We start from the raw sequence: 14493 nt of genomic DNA on the forward strand, positions 1-14493 counted from the left end.
ACGTTTGAATATTGGACTTTGTCTTATAATCATTGTCGTTAATGATGTAATTTTGGGGGATTTGCTGCCTGTAGATTTTTTTAATTTTTTTATTGTTCATGTGGCTCAGTTTTCTTGTTTTTTAATTTTATATTCCTTAACGTCAGACATCCAATACCAGTGTCCATCCTGATAAAGTTAGTGGACTGTGAAAACACCAGCGATAATGTCCAGGACGTTTTCCTTCTATCCGTGACAAAGGCTGATAAATATACTACACTTTTGTCACTAGACCAAACCAAATTACTTTAAAGCAGCCAACAGGCCTAAAAGGTACATATGCATTTGGTGCTAAACACAAAACAGCGTTTGTACCCATTATGTCCAGGATGTAATTGTGAACACAGAAGGATTTTAAAACAGCCATATGTCATATGAAATGTGGGGTTTACTTTTTATTAAAGAACCTGAGGATGAAAGACATTGAGAGGGATGGAGAGTATCTATATTCCAGTACTTGCTTATGGTTACAGTGTTAAGTAGCAATAAAATCATCAATAATTATAAAAACACAATATACACAGATTAACAATAAATTACAATAAAAAACAAAATATAACCAAGCATCAACAATTGAACTATATGTGCAAATGGGCCTATAAGTAACACAACATGTAGCTAACTGTCAGTGTCCTGCAAATACAGTATGTGTGACCCTCCTTTTCATTTATAGTTTAGTCAATGGCACAATATACTTTGGAAAAGTGTATACTGCTCTGATTCACATTTATACATTCAGACTGATCTGTTGTCGAGCAGTTAAGTGCCATGCTCAAGGGTACATCATGTGTTAATGTAACCAAGTTAGCTAATTTGGGGGAGAAAAAAATAAATAGATTTTACTTGTCAGAAAGTGTACTAATGCAACATGAACTCATATCAATAATGGTGACTTAAGTTGACATAAGACATTCACGTCATATATGGAGAGTAAATGTACGAGATGACATTCATTATGTCAGAACAGGATGCAGAATAACCTCACTGCTCTTCTCTAATCTGCATGCACAAACAAAAGCTGTATCCCAACTGGTTAAATGTCCAAATATGTAGTGAATATTAAATAGAGTTAGTGTATATGATTCAACATGTAGGATGGCTAAACTTGCATACTATTAATATGTAGTATAGAGAATTTAGATGGCTTCTGTCTATTTAACCCTTGTGTTGACTTCGGGTTAAATTGACCCATTTGAAATTTTTGTTTTATATCAGAAAATATGGGATGTAGAAATAAGCGCTGAAAATGTGTAGAAGAAAAATTTTAAAATGTAATACGTTGGAAAAAGCAAAAACAAACTGTGAAAAAAAGGCATCAAAAACATTGAAAAAAAGGTTGAAGGGAAGACAACACAAGGGTTAAACAGCCATGAGAGAACTCGATCTGAGCCACCGAGGATTGTGAAAGAATGGAAAACAACCGTTATTCTGGCTGATTAGACCTCAGCTCAGGGTGAAGGTGGGCCAGAGCTTTGATGGGAATTTATTACGTCACAAATGTTCACCTACAAATAAGAATGATGAAGGTGTCATTTGTCCTGCCCTAACAGGTGCAACAAAGCTAGCAGGAGACTCACAAAGTTGTTAATCAATCAATCAATCAATCAATCAATCAGTCTATACACACTCACAGTCCTGGGAAGAGGTCTAATCAGCCGGATTAACTGAAAGAAAAACCTGAGTGGGTGTTCAGAGCTTTTAAAGCCAGTTCATTTCAGGAAGATTTCACACACTCAGTGACCAGAAAAAGAGAGACCGAGTGCTGTGTCGGACCATTTCTGGCCCTGTTGCTAGCTGCTACATGTGCTGGCAGTGACTTCCTGCAGTTAAAGCTGACACGGTGAGTGGATGCCTTCTTTTAATGGACACTGCATTCAGGTTCACCCTATTGTTATTAAAGGGGACTGATTTGGTATAAGGGGTGTATGGTGACAGGTCAGATATGTAGTGACATACTGTATATCTAGTTGAAAGAGAGGGCCCACTTCTTCTGGAGTGACAGGGTTTCTACTTTTCCATTCGCTGAGTAAATGTAACACTGTTATAGTTTGACATTAGTAACATATACAGCACACTGAGTGGTGGCCACACAAATGACCAGAGCCGTATGCTGGCACAAGACGTCAGCATTTTAAGCTACCACTTCGAGCCAACATTTCTTTGGCCACTTTCACACTGGGTTTGCTTTTTTTTGAATATTCAGCTTGAATTTGACTGTCCCCCTTTGTCCTAAGCCTGCTGCTCCAACGGGTTTTCCAATCTGTGGTCATGCTTTTCTCATCAAAGAGCAGCTGTGGACCACTGTTGCCTGGAAACAAGGTTGGTGCCTGTTTTATGAAGCTGCATGACATGCATGACAGGCGGAAATGGAGAATAATGGCAGAGAGAAGTAACCATGACCGAGTGGAGCCCGACCACCTGTGTGGGCTGCAAAGAAGCGTGAAAACAAGCACCTTTTTTTTTCCACTTCACTAAAAATGTCATTAATGATGTCATGAAGACATCCACATGCATGTATTTCCTACCTGTGGTAACAAAGATGGTTTAAAGGGGAGTCCCCTGATTTTGCACATCAAACTGCGTTTCCAGGTGTTGATGAGTACTACTGCAGATGTGAAAGAAGTTGTTTAAAGAGCCCTTTGTGTCTCTAGAGTGAGTAAGGGATTTGTGTAAAATCTGATTAATACCCGAGTGATTTCATTGAGTCAGCGTAGGTTGGGCTGAAGACAAGTTTGCCAGTGTTAAAGCACCCTAAGTTATAAATATCACTAACAACAATGTGCCCATTTTACAATGACATGGACAAAAGAAAGCTATGTACATTGTAGTGCAGTTAACAAAATGACTGTGTAACTTTTACTCATACTGTAAACTGGTGGATCTCAAACTGTTCAACAGTGGAATGTAACATTTGACTAAATGTTTTTTCCCCCAGTGGATTTGAAGAGGCAACAAATGTTCATTATTACATAGGAAAACATGCAAAAACGTATCAACATATATTAGAAATGTTAAGCCTGTTCACATTCTTTGAAATTATTTGCTGACCCACTGGCAACTCACTATAAGAAGACTGTAGCCAGTGGGTAAGGAAGACAACTACGTATCTGTCTAACATAATGGTGACTGAATAAAATGGGTAATGAAGGGTGACTGCATGGAACTGCAGTTTATTTAATAACTAGTTCAATCTGCAGCGGTAGTGTTTCAGTCCTCATTAGTATTATGTATTTCAGCCTTTATGATCCATGTCTTAGGCTCTTTTAGGCTGCAGGGACTTTCCGCAGGGACCAGGAACCTTCTGAGAAACTCGTTGTGTTTAGCCCACAGGGACCAGGGATTAAATGAAGTTCCAGGGACATTATTTTACCCCCCCAAAAAAGTCCCTGACTGGAGGGTAGTGCTTTCTGAAAGTATAGGAACTTCTGAGGTGGGGTTTGCAGGGATGACCGTCCCTGGTTGGTCAAACACACACAACGCTGCAGCTTCAACTCACCAACCTCTTCATTAATAAATCAAGGAAGTACTCTAGCACAGTGTTTTTCAACCTATTTTGAGCCACGGCACATTTTTTACATTAAAAAAATCCTGCGGCACACCACCAACCAATGTTACAAAATGACACCTTGTAGCCTAATAAGATCAGAATCTGCATTTTTCCTTTTTAAAAATGTATCCATCGCTGTTGCAGGCTTACATCGATGATCTCGGCCCTACTGCTTACATCCTGTCACTGCCACCTTGTGACAGTAATTCTATTGTCTTAAATCAACAAGGTCATTATTGCGCTATACTGCCACCCACTGACACAGAATAGTATTTCATTTCTCTGCCAGTCATCACATTGCAGGCACAGATGCGCAACACTGGCAAATTATTTGCAGTAACTCAATCAAAAAAATTTGTTGGCTAAATTAAGTAAAATCGGATAATTTCCCACGGCACACAGGACGATCTCTCGGCGGCACACTGGTTGAAAATCACTGCTCTAGTATTGATTTAGGACAATTTTAGGATGAGGGCAGAACATTTCTCTTTGTATGTTTGATTATAAAAAGACAAGAGAGAGAGATCAGACGAGCGAGCGGGCACACTGAACAGCCGGCTGCAGAGACTAGTGTGTCGAGCTCGGGCAAGCAAAAGAGAGGCTGCCCGGCACAGAGCTGTGAATGAGAGAGTATGTTCACCCCTGCGACCACCAGCAGCCCTCGTCTCTTCACGTTGCTTTTTCGTACATCAACAGACTAATTTGCCTACTCTTCACGGGTCTTTAGCCTCTAACGTGGCAGAAACGCAGACAACAATGGGCTGAAGGAACCTTTTAGTTCCTTGAAAAGTTGTCCCTGGGACTAAAAGTCGCAGCTTTAGAAACTATACCAATGCAATGCCTTCGGTCATGGGGGATTCTAGCAGTGAAAATTAAATCTAAAGATGTAACAGTGGACATGCAGGAGGTGGATGGGGGAATGGATCTAAGATGACAGGACGTCCTGTGTGTGTGTGTCTATGAGTACTGGTAGAAGGGTTGCTCATCAGGTCTGAAGCCATAGGCAGTAGCTGGTCGTCCAGGGGATGAGCTGGTCTGGTCAAAGACATCGTTGCCGTCTCTGGAAAACAGAGAGATTATTTTCATCACACAGGAACCCAACCAGAGACTGATCAGACAGAGGAAGAGTTTCTGTGCATTGTGGTGAAACAGCTTGAGGCCTCAGGATGGCCCGAATGAGTCTGCTAGCAGGAGAGGAGGGATAAGAATTTATATGTAAGTAAATACAAATAAATAAATATGTTAAAACTGGCCAAATTCAAGTGTTTGACACTTTCTTTAGTTAAAATGACATATTCCTCTGGTGTGTGTGTGTGTGTGTGTGTGTGTGTGTGTTGTATTTAACTATATTCATGGAGTCCAAAAACCGGAAACACAGTATACTTGTGGGGTCCGGACAGCTTTGTGGGGCCAAAATGCTGGACCCCACAAGGTTAAAGGGCTGTTTGAGGGTTAAGACTTTATGATTAGGGTTAGAATTAGGTTATGGTTAGAGTGAGGGTAAGGGTTAAGGTTAGGCATTTAGTTGTGATGGTTAAGGTTAGGGTAAGGGGCTAGGGAATGCATTATGTCAATGACAGGTCCCCACAAAGAGAGTGAAACGCACTGTGTGTGTGTGTGTGTGTGTGTGTGTGTGTGTGTGTGCGCGCGCGCGCGCTGACAGATAATCTTTGCCAATGAAATCACTGACCATATTCTTTTCTGATTTGTTTGTTTGTTTGTCGGGGAATAAAATGGCAAAGCACTTCCCGCTGTTGTTCCTAATTGCTGGTACAGCTGGAAGCTGGTACGACTGGACAAATTATTTGTTACTTTGATTTTTTTTCTGTCAGCCAAACTAGTTTTGACCTGCTGTATGACAGCTCATGTTTCTGGCGTTTGTTGACTCACCCTGTATGGAGCAGGTCTCCATTTTGAGGCTGGAGATCATTGAAGAAATCTGGGCTGACTGAACCGTCTGCTGGAGTTATTCCATCTAAAGACACATCAGGATAAAATGCACACACACAAGACATAAGCTTCTTCACAAGCTCTTTGGTGTTGTCATACTAAGCCAAAGTCATCATAATCAGTCTTACTAGAGCCCGACCGATAAAGGATTTTTAAGGCCGATACCGATACAAATATTTGGTGATTTCAAAATCCGATATATCGGCCGATATATATATATATTTTTTTAAATCCAGAAACGTGTAACAAAACATAAACAGATTTCCCTAACATTAGTTATTTGTAGATATTTATGAGTCCTCACTAAAATAATATGATAATGCAGTTTAAAAATAAACTTGGTTGTTTTATTGTCAAAACAGAACTGAAGAACATCAAAATATATTAAAGTTCTGATAAATAAAATGTACGTTGTAGAGCGCCCTCTGGTGGACAGACTATGCAACGCCAACACTCAGAACATGGTTGAAGGGGGTTTCGTCCATTTTTATTTTATTTTTTAAATATTCATTTATCAGAATAATTTGTCATTATAAATGATTCTGGTGAATGAATATTTAAAAAAAAATAAAAATAAAAAAAATGTATCATTTATCGGCCATTATAAATGCTGATACCGATAGTTTGGAAAATGCCTAATATCGGCCCGGCGATATATCAGTCGGGCTCTAGTTACAACAGCAGCTGTAACTGTAAGTAATACAGTAGTTTCCACAACATATATATACATACACACATATACTGTATGTTTTATGTTTTTGTCTTTGGTCGGGTGCAAAACGTGTTTGCTTTTTAAGTGTAATATCAATGAAATAAACTTAAACTTAGTTTCCCCCATCACTCAGTGAGTACTGCACTGCACTACTGTACATCATCTCAACATTATAGCTTCAATTCAGAGTCAATCCACACCGACACCAACAGTTTCAGTGTTTGTATATACATGACTGAATAAATCAATACATAAAAAAGTGTGTTTCCTTCCTGTATACTTTGCATGTGGTCTCAGATTGGTGAGGACACTTCAGTCAGCTGCTGTCTGTGCTGCTGAAAAGACAGCTGGTTCTGAGAACCTTAACAACAATGGAACAGACTTTGTGCTGCTGACACGTCACGTCTGGTGTGAATTTTCAAATACATCATGCTGAAAAATGAATTCATTAAAACCAGCGCAATGATCTGCTGGTACCATGACTTTAAATGATTGTGGTAAACTTGATAATTCAGAATACAAGATGAAATGACCAGCATGTCTCTTTTTGCAGCGTAAGTTATTCTACGTGCACGGACCCAGTGCTTGGCGTGTGTGTGTACCTGCGCTATAGAAGAGATCAGTCCTGTCGTTGTCGTTATCGTTATCGTAGAGATATGGTTCAGACTCATCAGCCTGGCGACTTTCGACCATCTCCAGCCACTGGTTGTTATGGAAACGGAACTTCTCTGACTGAATTTTCCTCCCCCACTCTTCATCGTACTCCTGGAAGATGAAGAAAAGTGTAAATAAATTAGAGAACAACCTAAGACAGGAAGCAGTGTTTCTATTTCCTATTAAAAAAATTAACTCGCTCTGATGCGTTACTTTTGTTACTTAAAGGCACAATGACTAGGGTTTTCCTAAAAACAATGTATAGACTCGTACAAAAAGAATCCCTCTCAATCATCACTTGACCAAAAGTGTGTGCCGGTGTCTGTATGTGCAGAGACCCTTCCCTATGCCTGTATTTTCTCATTTTCTTTTCGTTTTGCTGTGTTCAGGACGTTTCTGGACGTTTCTCTGCCCCTCGCCGGCCTCTGCCTCCAGATGTCACTCCTCAGCCTCTTCTCTTCCAGGGCTCTGTTCTGTTCTGGCTCACTAATCGCTGTCACCCTAAGCACGGGAAGCTCCACTAAATTCTCCTGCCTGGACACAAATACTATGCCCATTAGTTGGCTAGACTGAAGATTGCTAAACTCGCTGGCTAGTGTCGTTGTTCCAGGAAGGAGGGGCCAACTTTGAATGTTGCGCTTACAAATCACAACAGGCAAATCCTACTCATTCTGCCCTTAAAGTTGCTACCTCGTACCTGCTACCCAGCAGCAATGTGTGTGTGTTTCACTTACAGCAATAATATCGAGGGTGTTGTCACACACTTTTCTGATCTCAGCATTCTTGTCATGCATCAGATCTATGAGGTAGGCTGGAGCTTCTACAGAGAAGGTTAAAGAAAGAAATTCTTCGAGGGTAGTGGTGTGAGATTTTACAGCGTGAAACCTGTCTCGCCTCAACTTCAGCAAGATTCTCATTCATCTTTAAAGGGGCTGCACTCGAAATACAGGAAAAAAAACATTGGGCTCCACATGGCTCTCACACACCGTTGTTTTTTTACGGCCGCATGAACTAACGTGTACGTGAGGCCGGACTGGCTATCAAAACAAAGAACAGAGAAGCTCAGATTATGAAACACACAGAGGCAGTGTGACGCTATTCTCTGCTGAGGACGCCATCATTCCACTATATCTTACATAGCAAATATTAGTTTACTGCTCTATTAATGTTCTGAATGTCGAGTGCAGTCCCTTTAAATATGAAGTAGACAGATAGCTCTGTGGGAAGGATACGGGTGTCCTTGATGATGACGTCTCGTGTAGCTTGGTGAAACACCATCTGGTAGAAGACGTAGACGATCTGACACACAAACTCATCATCCTCCTGTTGGGCTACATTCAACAAACAGAAGAACATATGGAAAGTATGATATCTCTTAGCAGGTTTCACATTTCATATTGCCTGTGAGCACTATACTACTACTATAGATTTGTTTTGGTTTTTAATATATAGTTATAAATGAGCAGCCTTTTCTATTACCTTAAGGTCATTGGGTTATTGTATTCAAACAAAAGTGAAACAGGTAGGAGAGGGTTTGAGTGTATGTGGAGTACATCTGTACCTTAAGACCTTTACACAAGAGAGCACACTGACATCTGGAAATTTAAAATATCAAAAAAGGTGTGAAAACCTTTATCACTCACTGTTCACCAGTCTAAAACACGACATCTTGAACTAAACCACAGGTGTGTGTGTGCGTGTGTGTGTGTGTGTGTGTGTGTGTTACCATTCAGTAGCTCGATGAGGGCAGGAATAATGCCAGATTTAGCCAACATGGCGGCACAGGCGTCATCCATGGAAACTGTTCCGATCATTATCACCACCTCCAGGATAAGGTCATCCTCCGCTGAGCCTGAGACACACAAACCATGAAAGAAATGAACCTCACGAGGTGAAACTTTATTAAATGTGTGATCAAAACTGTTGTAGTAGAAAATTAGCTGCAGTGAAAAACAGTACTCCAAGTGATGAATGGAGGCTTTTAAAAGAACACACAGAGCACAAGAACTAAACACATTGAACAAAATCTAGTAGTTTTGGTGGCCATTTACTAGAGCCTGACTGAAGGTTGGAAGTGATATTTGAGGTTAATAAAAACCCAATAATGATATGTCAGAGGAGTATTTGGAATCCCTAAGAGTTGTGAGAAAGATACATCTGAGGTAGGATATTTTACACTATAATATTAAACATTAGATTATAGTAATACGATAACAGTACATTCAGAATTTAACTTGGCTGAAAATAAAATATTTTTTTAAATAACTATAAATACAAACACAAATAAAACAATAAACTTGAAGAAAATTGTAATTATATACGTACACTAAAGCCAATTAAAGTTACATCGCTGCCATTTGTGCATACAGTATATGCTACATACATGTATATGCCATTGCAAACATATCTTTTCTAAATGTGTGGCTATACCATAGATAAAGTATATAAGATATAAAGATGGACGACGCGTCTCCACTTCCTCCCATTGTACAAAAGTGAAGCCAAAATATTCCGGATACGGGCGCTGCCATCTTGTAATTTTTGAGCCAAAGTCTGCACGGTAGTGATCGAACGGTGGAGCCGACCAATCACAAGTCAATCACAGCTGTCGATCATGACGTTTTATTCCGTTTTAATTAAATCAAATAAAAAACAAACTTATATAACTATACCAGTTGGGCTATAAAACTGGTACACATTATAATTAAGGGATATTCTGAAGTTCATATATTTGCCTTATGTGTATTCTCTAAATTAATCAGTACCTGGTTTAAGTCTGTCTTTTAGGTAGGGTACCAGGTTGTACTCCTTCAGCACCAACTCCCAGTCCAGGTCAGGGATGGTGAGGTTGGCCAGCGTGCCCAGACACTCCAGAACCCACTCCTCCTCTTCCTCTGCACGGATCTCTGCTGCCAGGTCACCAACATAGTCCTGACACAAATAGAAGAAATCATTCACATCATGACACTAAAACCCTCCAGTAAAATAAAAGACTGCTTCTACTGCTGCACTACCACCACTAACAGTAAAACTAAAGGCTGTTTTATGCTTCTGCGTCGAATCGACCGGCGTACCCCCGCAGACCCCTCTGCGTGGCCGCGAACACCCCTCCGAGCCCTCCGCCGTAGCTCGACCTCCAAAAATGTGTAACTTTGCGTCGAGGCGACAAAGACCGCAAGGACTGTGATTGGTCAACTAGTCCTGTGTGTTGATAGTCGGTGTTTCAAGCAGCCTACTGTGGGGAGTAGCAACATGCTAGTTCACTGACATAAGCTTTGCAAATAAACTCAGACATATTTTGGTTACAGTGACGGGGTTATCCGTTTGTAAAGTGTCTACATGTCAGTAACGTTTTGAAATTAGCACTTCGCCAGCAAGCAGTACTTTGTGGGCAGTTGTACTAAAGTTTGCTTGCTAACATAACATAACATAAACTGGCTGGCAGACACCTCGCAAATAACCGCAGACTTATCACCCCCTAGCGTTATGGCGGTGAAATGCACCGCGATGCAAAGCAACCCCGACGCAGAACTCTGAAAGGGTCACGACGCAGAAGCATAAAACAGCCTTAATACTCATACTTAATACTAAAAAGAACAATACAGCTGTGATTTCCACTCGAGCAGCCTGCCACCTTGTCTCTGGTTATGCTTTGTCGAATGTAGTTGAATGACAATTAGTTGCCGTGTGCTAAGATACTTGTGTGGTAAGACTACCTGGGAGACCGGGCCAGGCTTTAGTTTTAAAAAACGGATGTGTCACACTCAGATTTTGTATTAGATACATCAGGTTTAGGAGTGCCGTATTTCTTGTGTTTGTTTTAAAGTGAAACTAAATAGTGAGGTTTTGTTTCTATGTTTGTTTGTGTAGTTTAGTGATTTAGCTCATATTTTAAAGAGTCCTTGGTTATATTTGTTTCTTTGATTTAAACAGCAATCATGGGCCCTTTTTCCTTTGTAGTTTGTGCACCCGATTTTGTTTTGTTCTTTTCACAAAGAAACATTTTTTTTTTTTTTTACGAAAAACACTTGGTTTTATGTTGCTTCCCTTTTCCTTCAGGAACTGTTTTTGGGAGGTTTTTTTTATTGTGTATTTATAACTCACTATGAACACTGATTTGGTTGGTCCGTCATGTTGTGAGATGTTTCTGATCATCTTCATCAGAAGGCAGTCTTTCATCTTCAGAGCTCTCTTCATGAGCATCTTCAACCCGTTTCCTATGGACAGAGAGACACAAAGAGAGACTCTTGCGCGGTGAAAAAGAAGTATTGTTTTTCCAATAATCACAGATCACTAAAATAAGGTTGTATACAAGACTCAACTCAATAGTACAACACCACCACTGACAGACAATGGAAGATCTACTTGTGGAAAAAGTGTCAGTAGTCTGGAGGAATGTATAGAGTCAGTGAGCCATTATCTGGACATACATAAAATGCAACTCAGATAAATATACCTTCACACATGAGTTGTGCATTCCTCTTGTTTGCAGCCAGGTTGATGCAGATGGAGATGAGCTCAGCTTCGGTTTCCTCCTCACCGTGCTCGTACAGCATTTGCATTAGCTAGACAGACACAAAGACACAAAGAGACACACACACACACACACACACACACACACACACACACACACACACACACACACACACACACAACTTGTGTTGCCAATGTTGAACAACAGATTATATTCCTTAAATTTGTTTACAGTGATTTTCAGTGGATTTTATCATACCTGAGGTATGCAGTCAGTGTAAACAAACATGCCCTTAAAACGGTCGTCGATGCTGATGTGATACAGGATACGCATGGCAACCTGGCGGTTGTTCTCATCACCTGCAGGACAACCAACATCAGTCAAGATATTTATACTCCTCAAATACTGACCACAAATGGCAATTGGAATTGAAAAATAAATCACTACCATCTAACAATATTATGTGAATCAACACCTCGCTAACATGCAGATGTTAAGCAGTATAATGTTTACATCATGTTCACCATCTTACACGTCTTTTAACTATCTTTTTTTTTTTTTTTAAAGATTATTTTTTGGGGGATTTTCAGCCTTTATTTTGACAGGACAGCTGAAGACATGAAAGGGGGGAGAGAGGGGGGAATGACATGCAGCAAAGGGCCGCACGTTAGAGTCGATCCCGGGCCCGCTGCGTCAACGAGTAAACCTCTACATATGGGCGCCTGCTCTACCAACTGAGCTATCCGGGCGCCCCACGTCTTTTAACTATCTTGCGAGTACTGGACACATGTGGCTGGCAAATGTTGATCTGATGATGCCACCTAATTAAAATTCAATTAATTAAAACAATTAATCTGGTGGGGACTTGAATGTCTGCACCAAATTAACTGGCAACTAACCATCCATCTATCCATCTAACAGTTGTTACTCAAAATCACAAATGTCAACCTCATGGTGGCGCTGGAGGAAAGGTCAGAGGATCTCCAAAGTCAGTACTATTCATCCTCTGAGCACCACGGACATACGGTATGTACCGCATTTCATAGCGATCCATCCAACAGATGCCAAAATATTTCACTAAAAGCCCAACATGTCAACCTGCTGGAAAAGTCAGGAGATCACCAAAATAATCAGGATTCATCCTCTGGGGACCATGAATGTCTGTACAAAATGGCATGGCCATCCATTAAGTAGTTTAAAAGATATATCAGTCTGGACCAACATGGTGGACAGACTGACCGGCACTTCTATTCACAAAGCAGCAAGCTTGGCTCTAAACTCAACATTATGGTCTCCGTAGAGGTAGTTATAAATCACATGGCTGTGGTACTGTGGATAAATCACAATGTACTGTACATGCAATATAGACAGTATATATATATGCCACTATGTTAGTGTGCACTGTTACCCAGCAAGGCAGTCAATTTAGGTAACAGTCCAACTTCCACCATCTTGGCTCTGAGTCCAGAGTCAAAGGAGAGGTTGAGCAGCAGACGCAGAGTCAGGTTCAACAGGTCTTCGTGGTCACAGGGAACAAGACGCGCCAATCGTTCCACAGTATCCACCTCAGCCTGCGAATCACAAACACAGAACTTAATGAACTGCCGTTTTTGGCACTTTGCATTGGCTTAATTTATCAGCACCGGAGGTTGCCACTTGAAACACATACATAAAGTGATATTTTAGGTTCTTCCTCTGTCTGCTCGCACCATTAGTCTAACAGAGTACATTCTTACAGTAAGTACATCTCTCACTCACCATGTCATTCTTGTTCTCCAGGAAGATGGACAGTTTTTTGAGGAATGAAACCACCAGGACCAGCAGCTCCTCGTCATCCCGTTCAAGAACTTTGACGAGCAGACCGACAATGTTTTTATTCCTCATCTTCAGCTCCGTCCTTGTGTCCTCAGCAAGGTTCAACAGGAGGTAAAGAGACACTGAGAGACAGTAAAAGGGATAGAAAGAGAGGAAGATATAAGAAACAGGAGAGCTAATATAAGCAATTTCTCATTTGTGGTAGCATTCTTTGGCTACAATTAAAAAGGAATACAAAGCCAAGAAATATTGAATTATACTTTTCATTCAAAAAAGAGAAAGAGAAACATTACTAATGCTGCTTTCACACTAGTGGAGGTAATGTGGTTATGATTAAGCACTACTCTACAAAAGGTGTAAATATGGGTGAGAAAGTCATAATGTATTACTAATGAAATACAAGTTGCTGAGATGTGACAAGGAATGCACTTTTTCTAATTTTTATTTTGCATCAACAGTGCATTTAAAAGGAAGGAATTTGAAAGGCCAATCCACCTCTGAGCAGCTGTTCCTGTTTGGACAGAAGGCCATGGTATTTCCTCACAGCTTTGTCCTGGTCTCTTCTTAGGGAGCCATTCTCTGGTGCTGACTCACGTACACAAATTGAGTGTTAAGGAACGCATGTTTTACACACACAAAGTAAGTCCGGTAAACTATACAGGAGGAGGGTAGACAGCTAATAACGGACAGCCCAAATGTTATAAGCAAATGACAGCAGATAAAAGGATATAAGCCTTGTTTTTCTTGCGCAGCTCCTCACGCCACACATCATGTCTCTTCAGCTCATGCTCCACCACGCTCATACACAACGCACCTATTTTATAATGACTCACCACTCCGTGAAACTGGGCGAAACTGGAGGAGAGGAGAAGAGATGCACTACGTAAAAGGATGAGGTAGAACAGTATGACATGCTTAAGGAATGTGTGTGTGCCATTGTGCCATTGTGTGTGTGTGTGTGTGTTACCTGGAGAAGCAGAAGAAGATGTAAATGATGATGGTAGCAAGCTCGACACTCTGTTTCCAGTCCTCCCTCAATACTCTGGCCAGAGCACCTAAGGCTGCCTCTACACACACACACACACACACACACACACACACACAGACACACACACACACAGACAGACAGACACACACACACACAGACAGACAGACGCACGCACGCACGCACGCACGCACGGAGAGAAGACATCACAAACACACCTTTTGATTGGCTTAATCAGGGAAAAATGTATCATATCTTTAGCTATTAAGTAAAATAATCATGTAAATGTAGGTATGAGCTACTTTGCAAAACATTAG

The 14493-nt window shown here is 40.8% G+C and overlaps 1 protein-coding gene and 1 long non-coding RNA gene across 4 annotated transcripts in view; both read right to left on the reverse strand.

Annotated features, from left to right (window-relative positions):
• Positions 1 to 416: 416 nt before the first annotated feature.
• Positions 417 to 3565, reverse strand: LOC116057747. Its single transcript, XR_004106877.2, has 2 exons — positions 1405 to 3565; positions 417 to 1200 (listed from the first exon to the last, which is right to left on the reverse strand). It is a non-coding gene; the product is annotated as an uncharacterized LOC116057747 (long non-coding RNA).
• A 464-nt stretch (positions 3566 to 4029) lies between these two features.
• The window catches only part of LOC116057744 (kinesin-associated protein 3-like), a 60130-nt gene continuing 49666 nt past the window's right edge, over positions 4030 to 14493 (reverse strand). For 2 of the 3 annotated variants that reach the window (XM_031310341.2, XM_031310342.2), the window contains exons 6-20: positions 14159 to 14258; positions 13922 to 14046; positions 13687 to 13785; positions 13135 to 13313; positions 12785 to 12947; positions 11635 to 11735; positions 11359 to 11467; positions 11007 to 11119; positions 9668 to 9833; positions 8629 to 8754; positions 8135 to 8233; positions 7637 to 7722; positions 6851 to 7013; positions 5477 to 5561; positions 4046 to 4646 (exon numbers count right to left, since the gene is read on the reverse strand). In XM_031310341.2, the coding sequence (XP_031166201.1) occupies positions 4544 to 4646; positions 5477 to 5561; positions 6851 to 7013; positions 7637 to 7722; positions 8135 to 8233; positions 8629 to 8754; positions 9668 to 9833; positions 11007 to 11119; positions 11359 to 11467; positions 11635 to 11735; positions 12785 to 12947; positions 13135 to 13313; positions 13687 to 13785; positions 13922 to 14046; positions 14159 to 14258 (1817 nt within the window). In that variant the 3' untranslated portion in view covers positions 4046 to 4543. Of the gene's footprint in view, positions 4647 to 5476; positions 5562 to 6850; positions 7014 to 7636; positions 7723 to 8134; positions 8234 to 8628; positions 8755 to 9667; positions 9834 to 11006; positions 11120 to 11358; positions 11468 to 11634; positions 11736 to 12784; positions 12948 to 13134; positions 13314 to 13686; positions 13786 to 13921; positions 14047 to 14158; positions 14259 to 14493 lie in introns of all 3 variants that reach the window. The other variant, XR_004898305.1, reaches the window with a different exon arrangement.

Source organism: Sander lucioperca, chromosome 9 (genome assembly GCF_008315115.2).
Source record: "Sander lucioperca isolate FBNREF2018 chromosome 9, SLUC_FBN_1.2, whole genome shotgun sequence".
Classification (NCBI taxonomy): Eukaryota; Metazoa; Chordata; class Actinopteri; order Perciformes; family Percidae; genus Sander; species Sander lucioperca.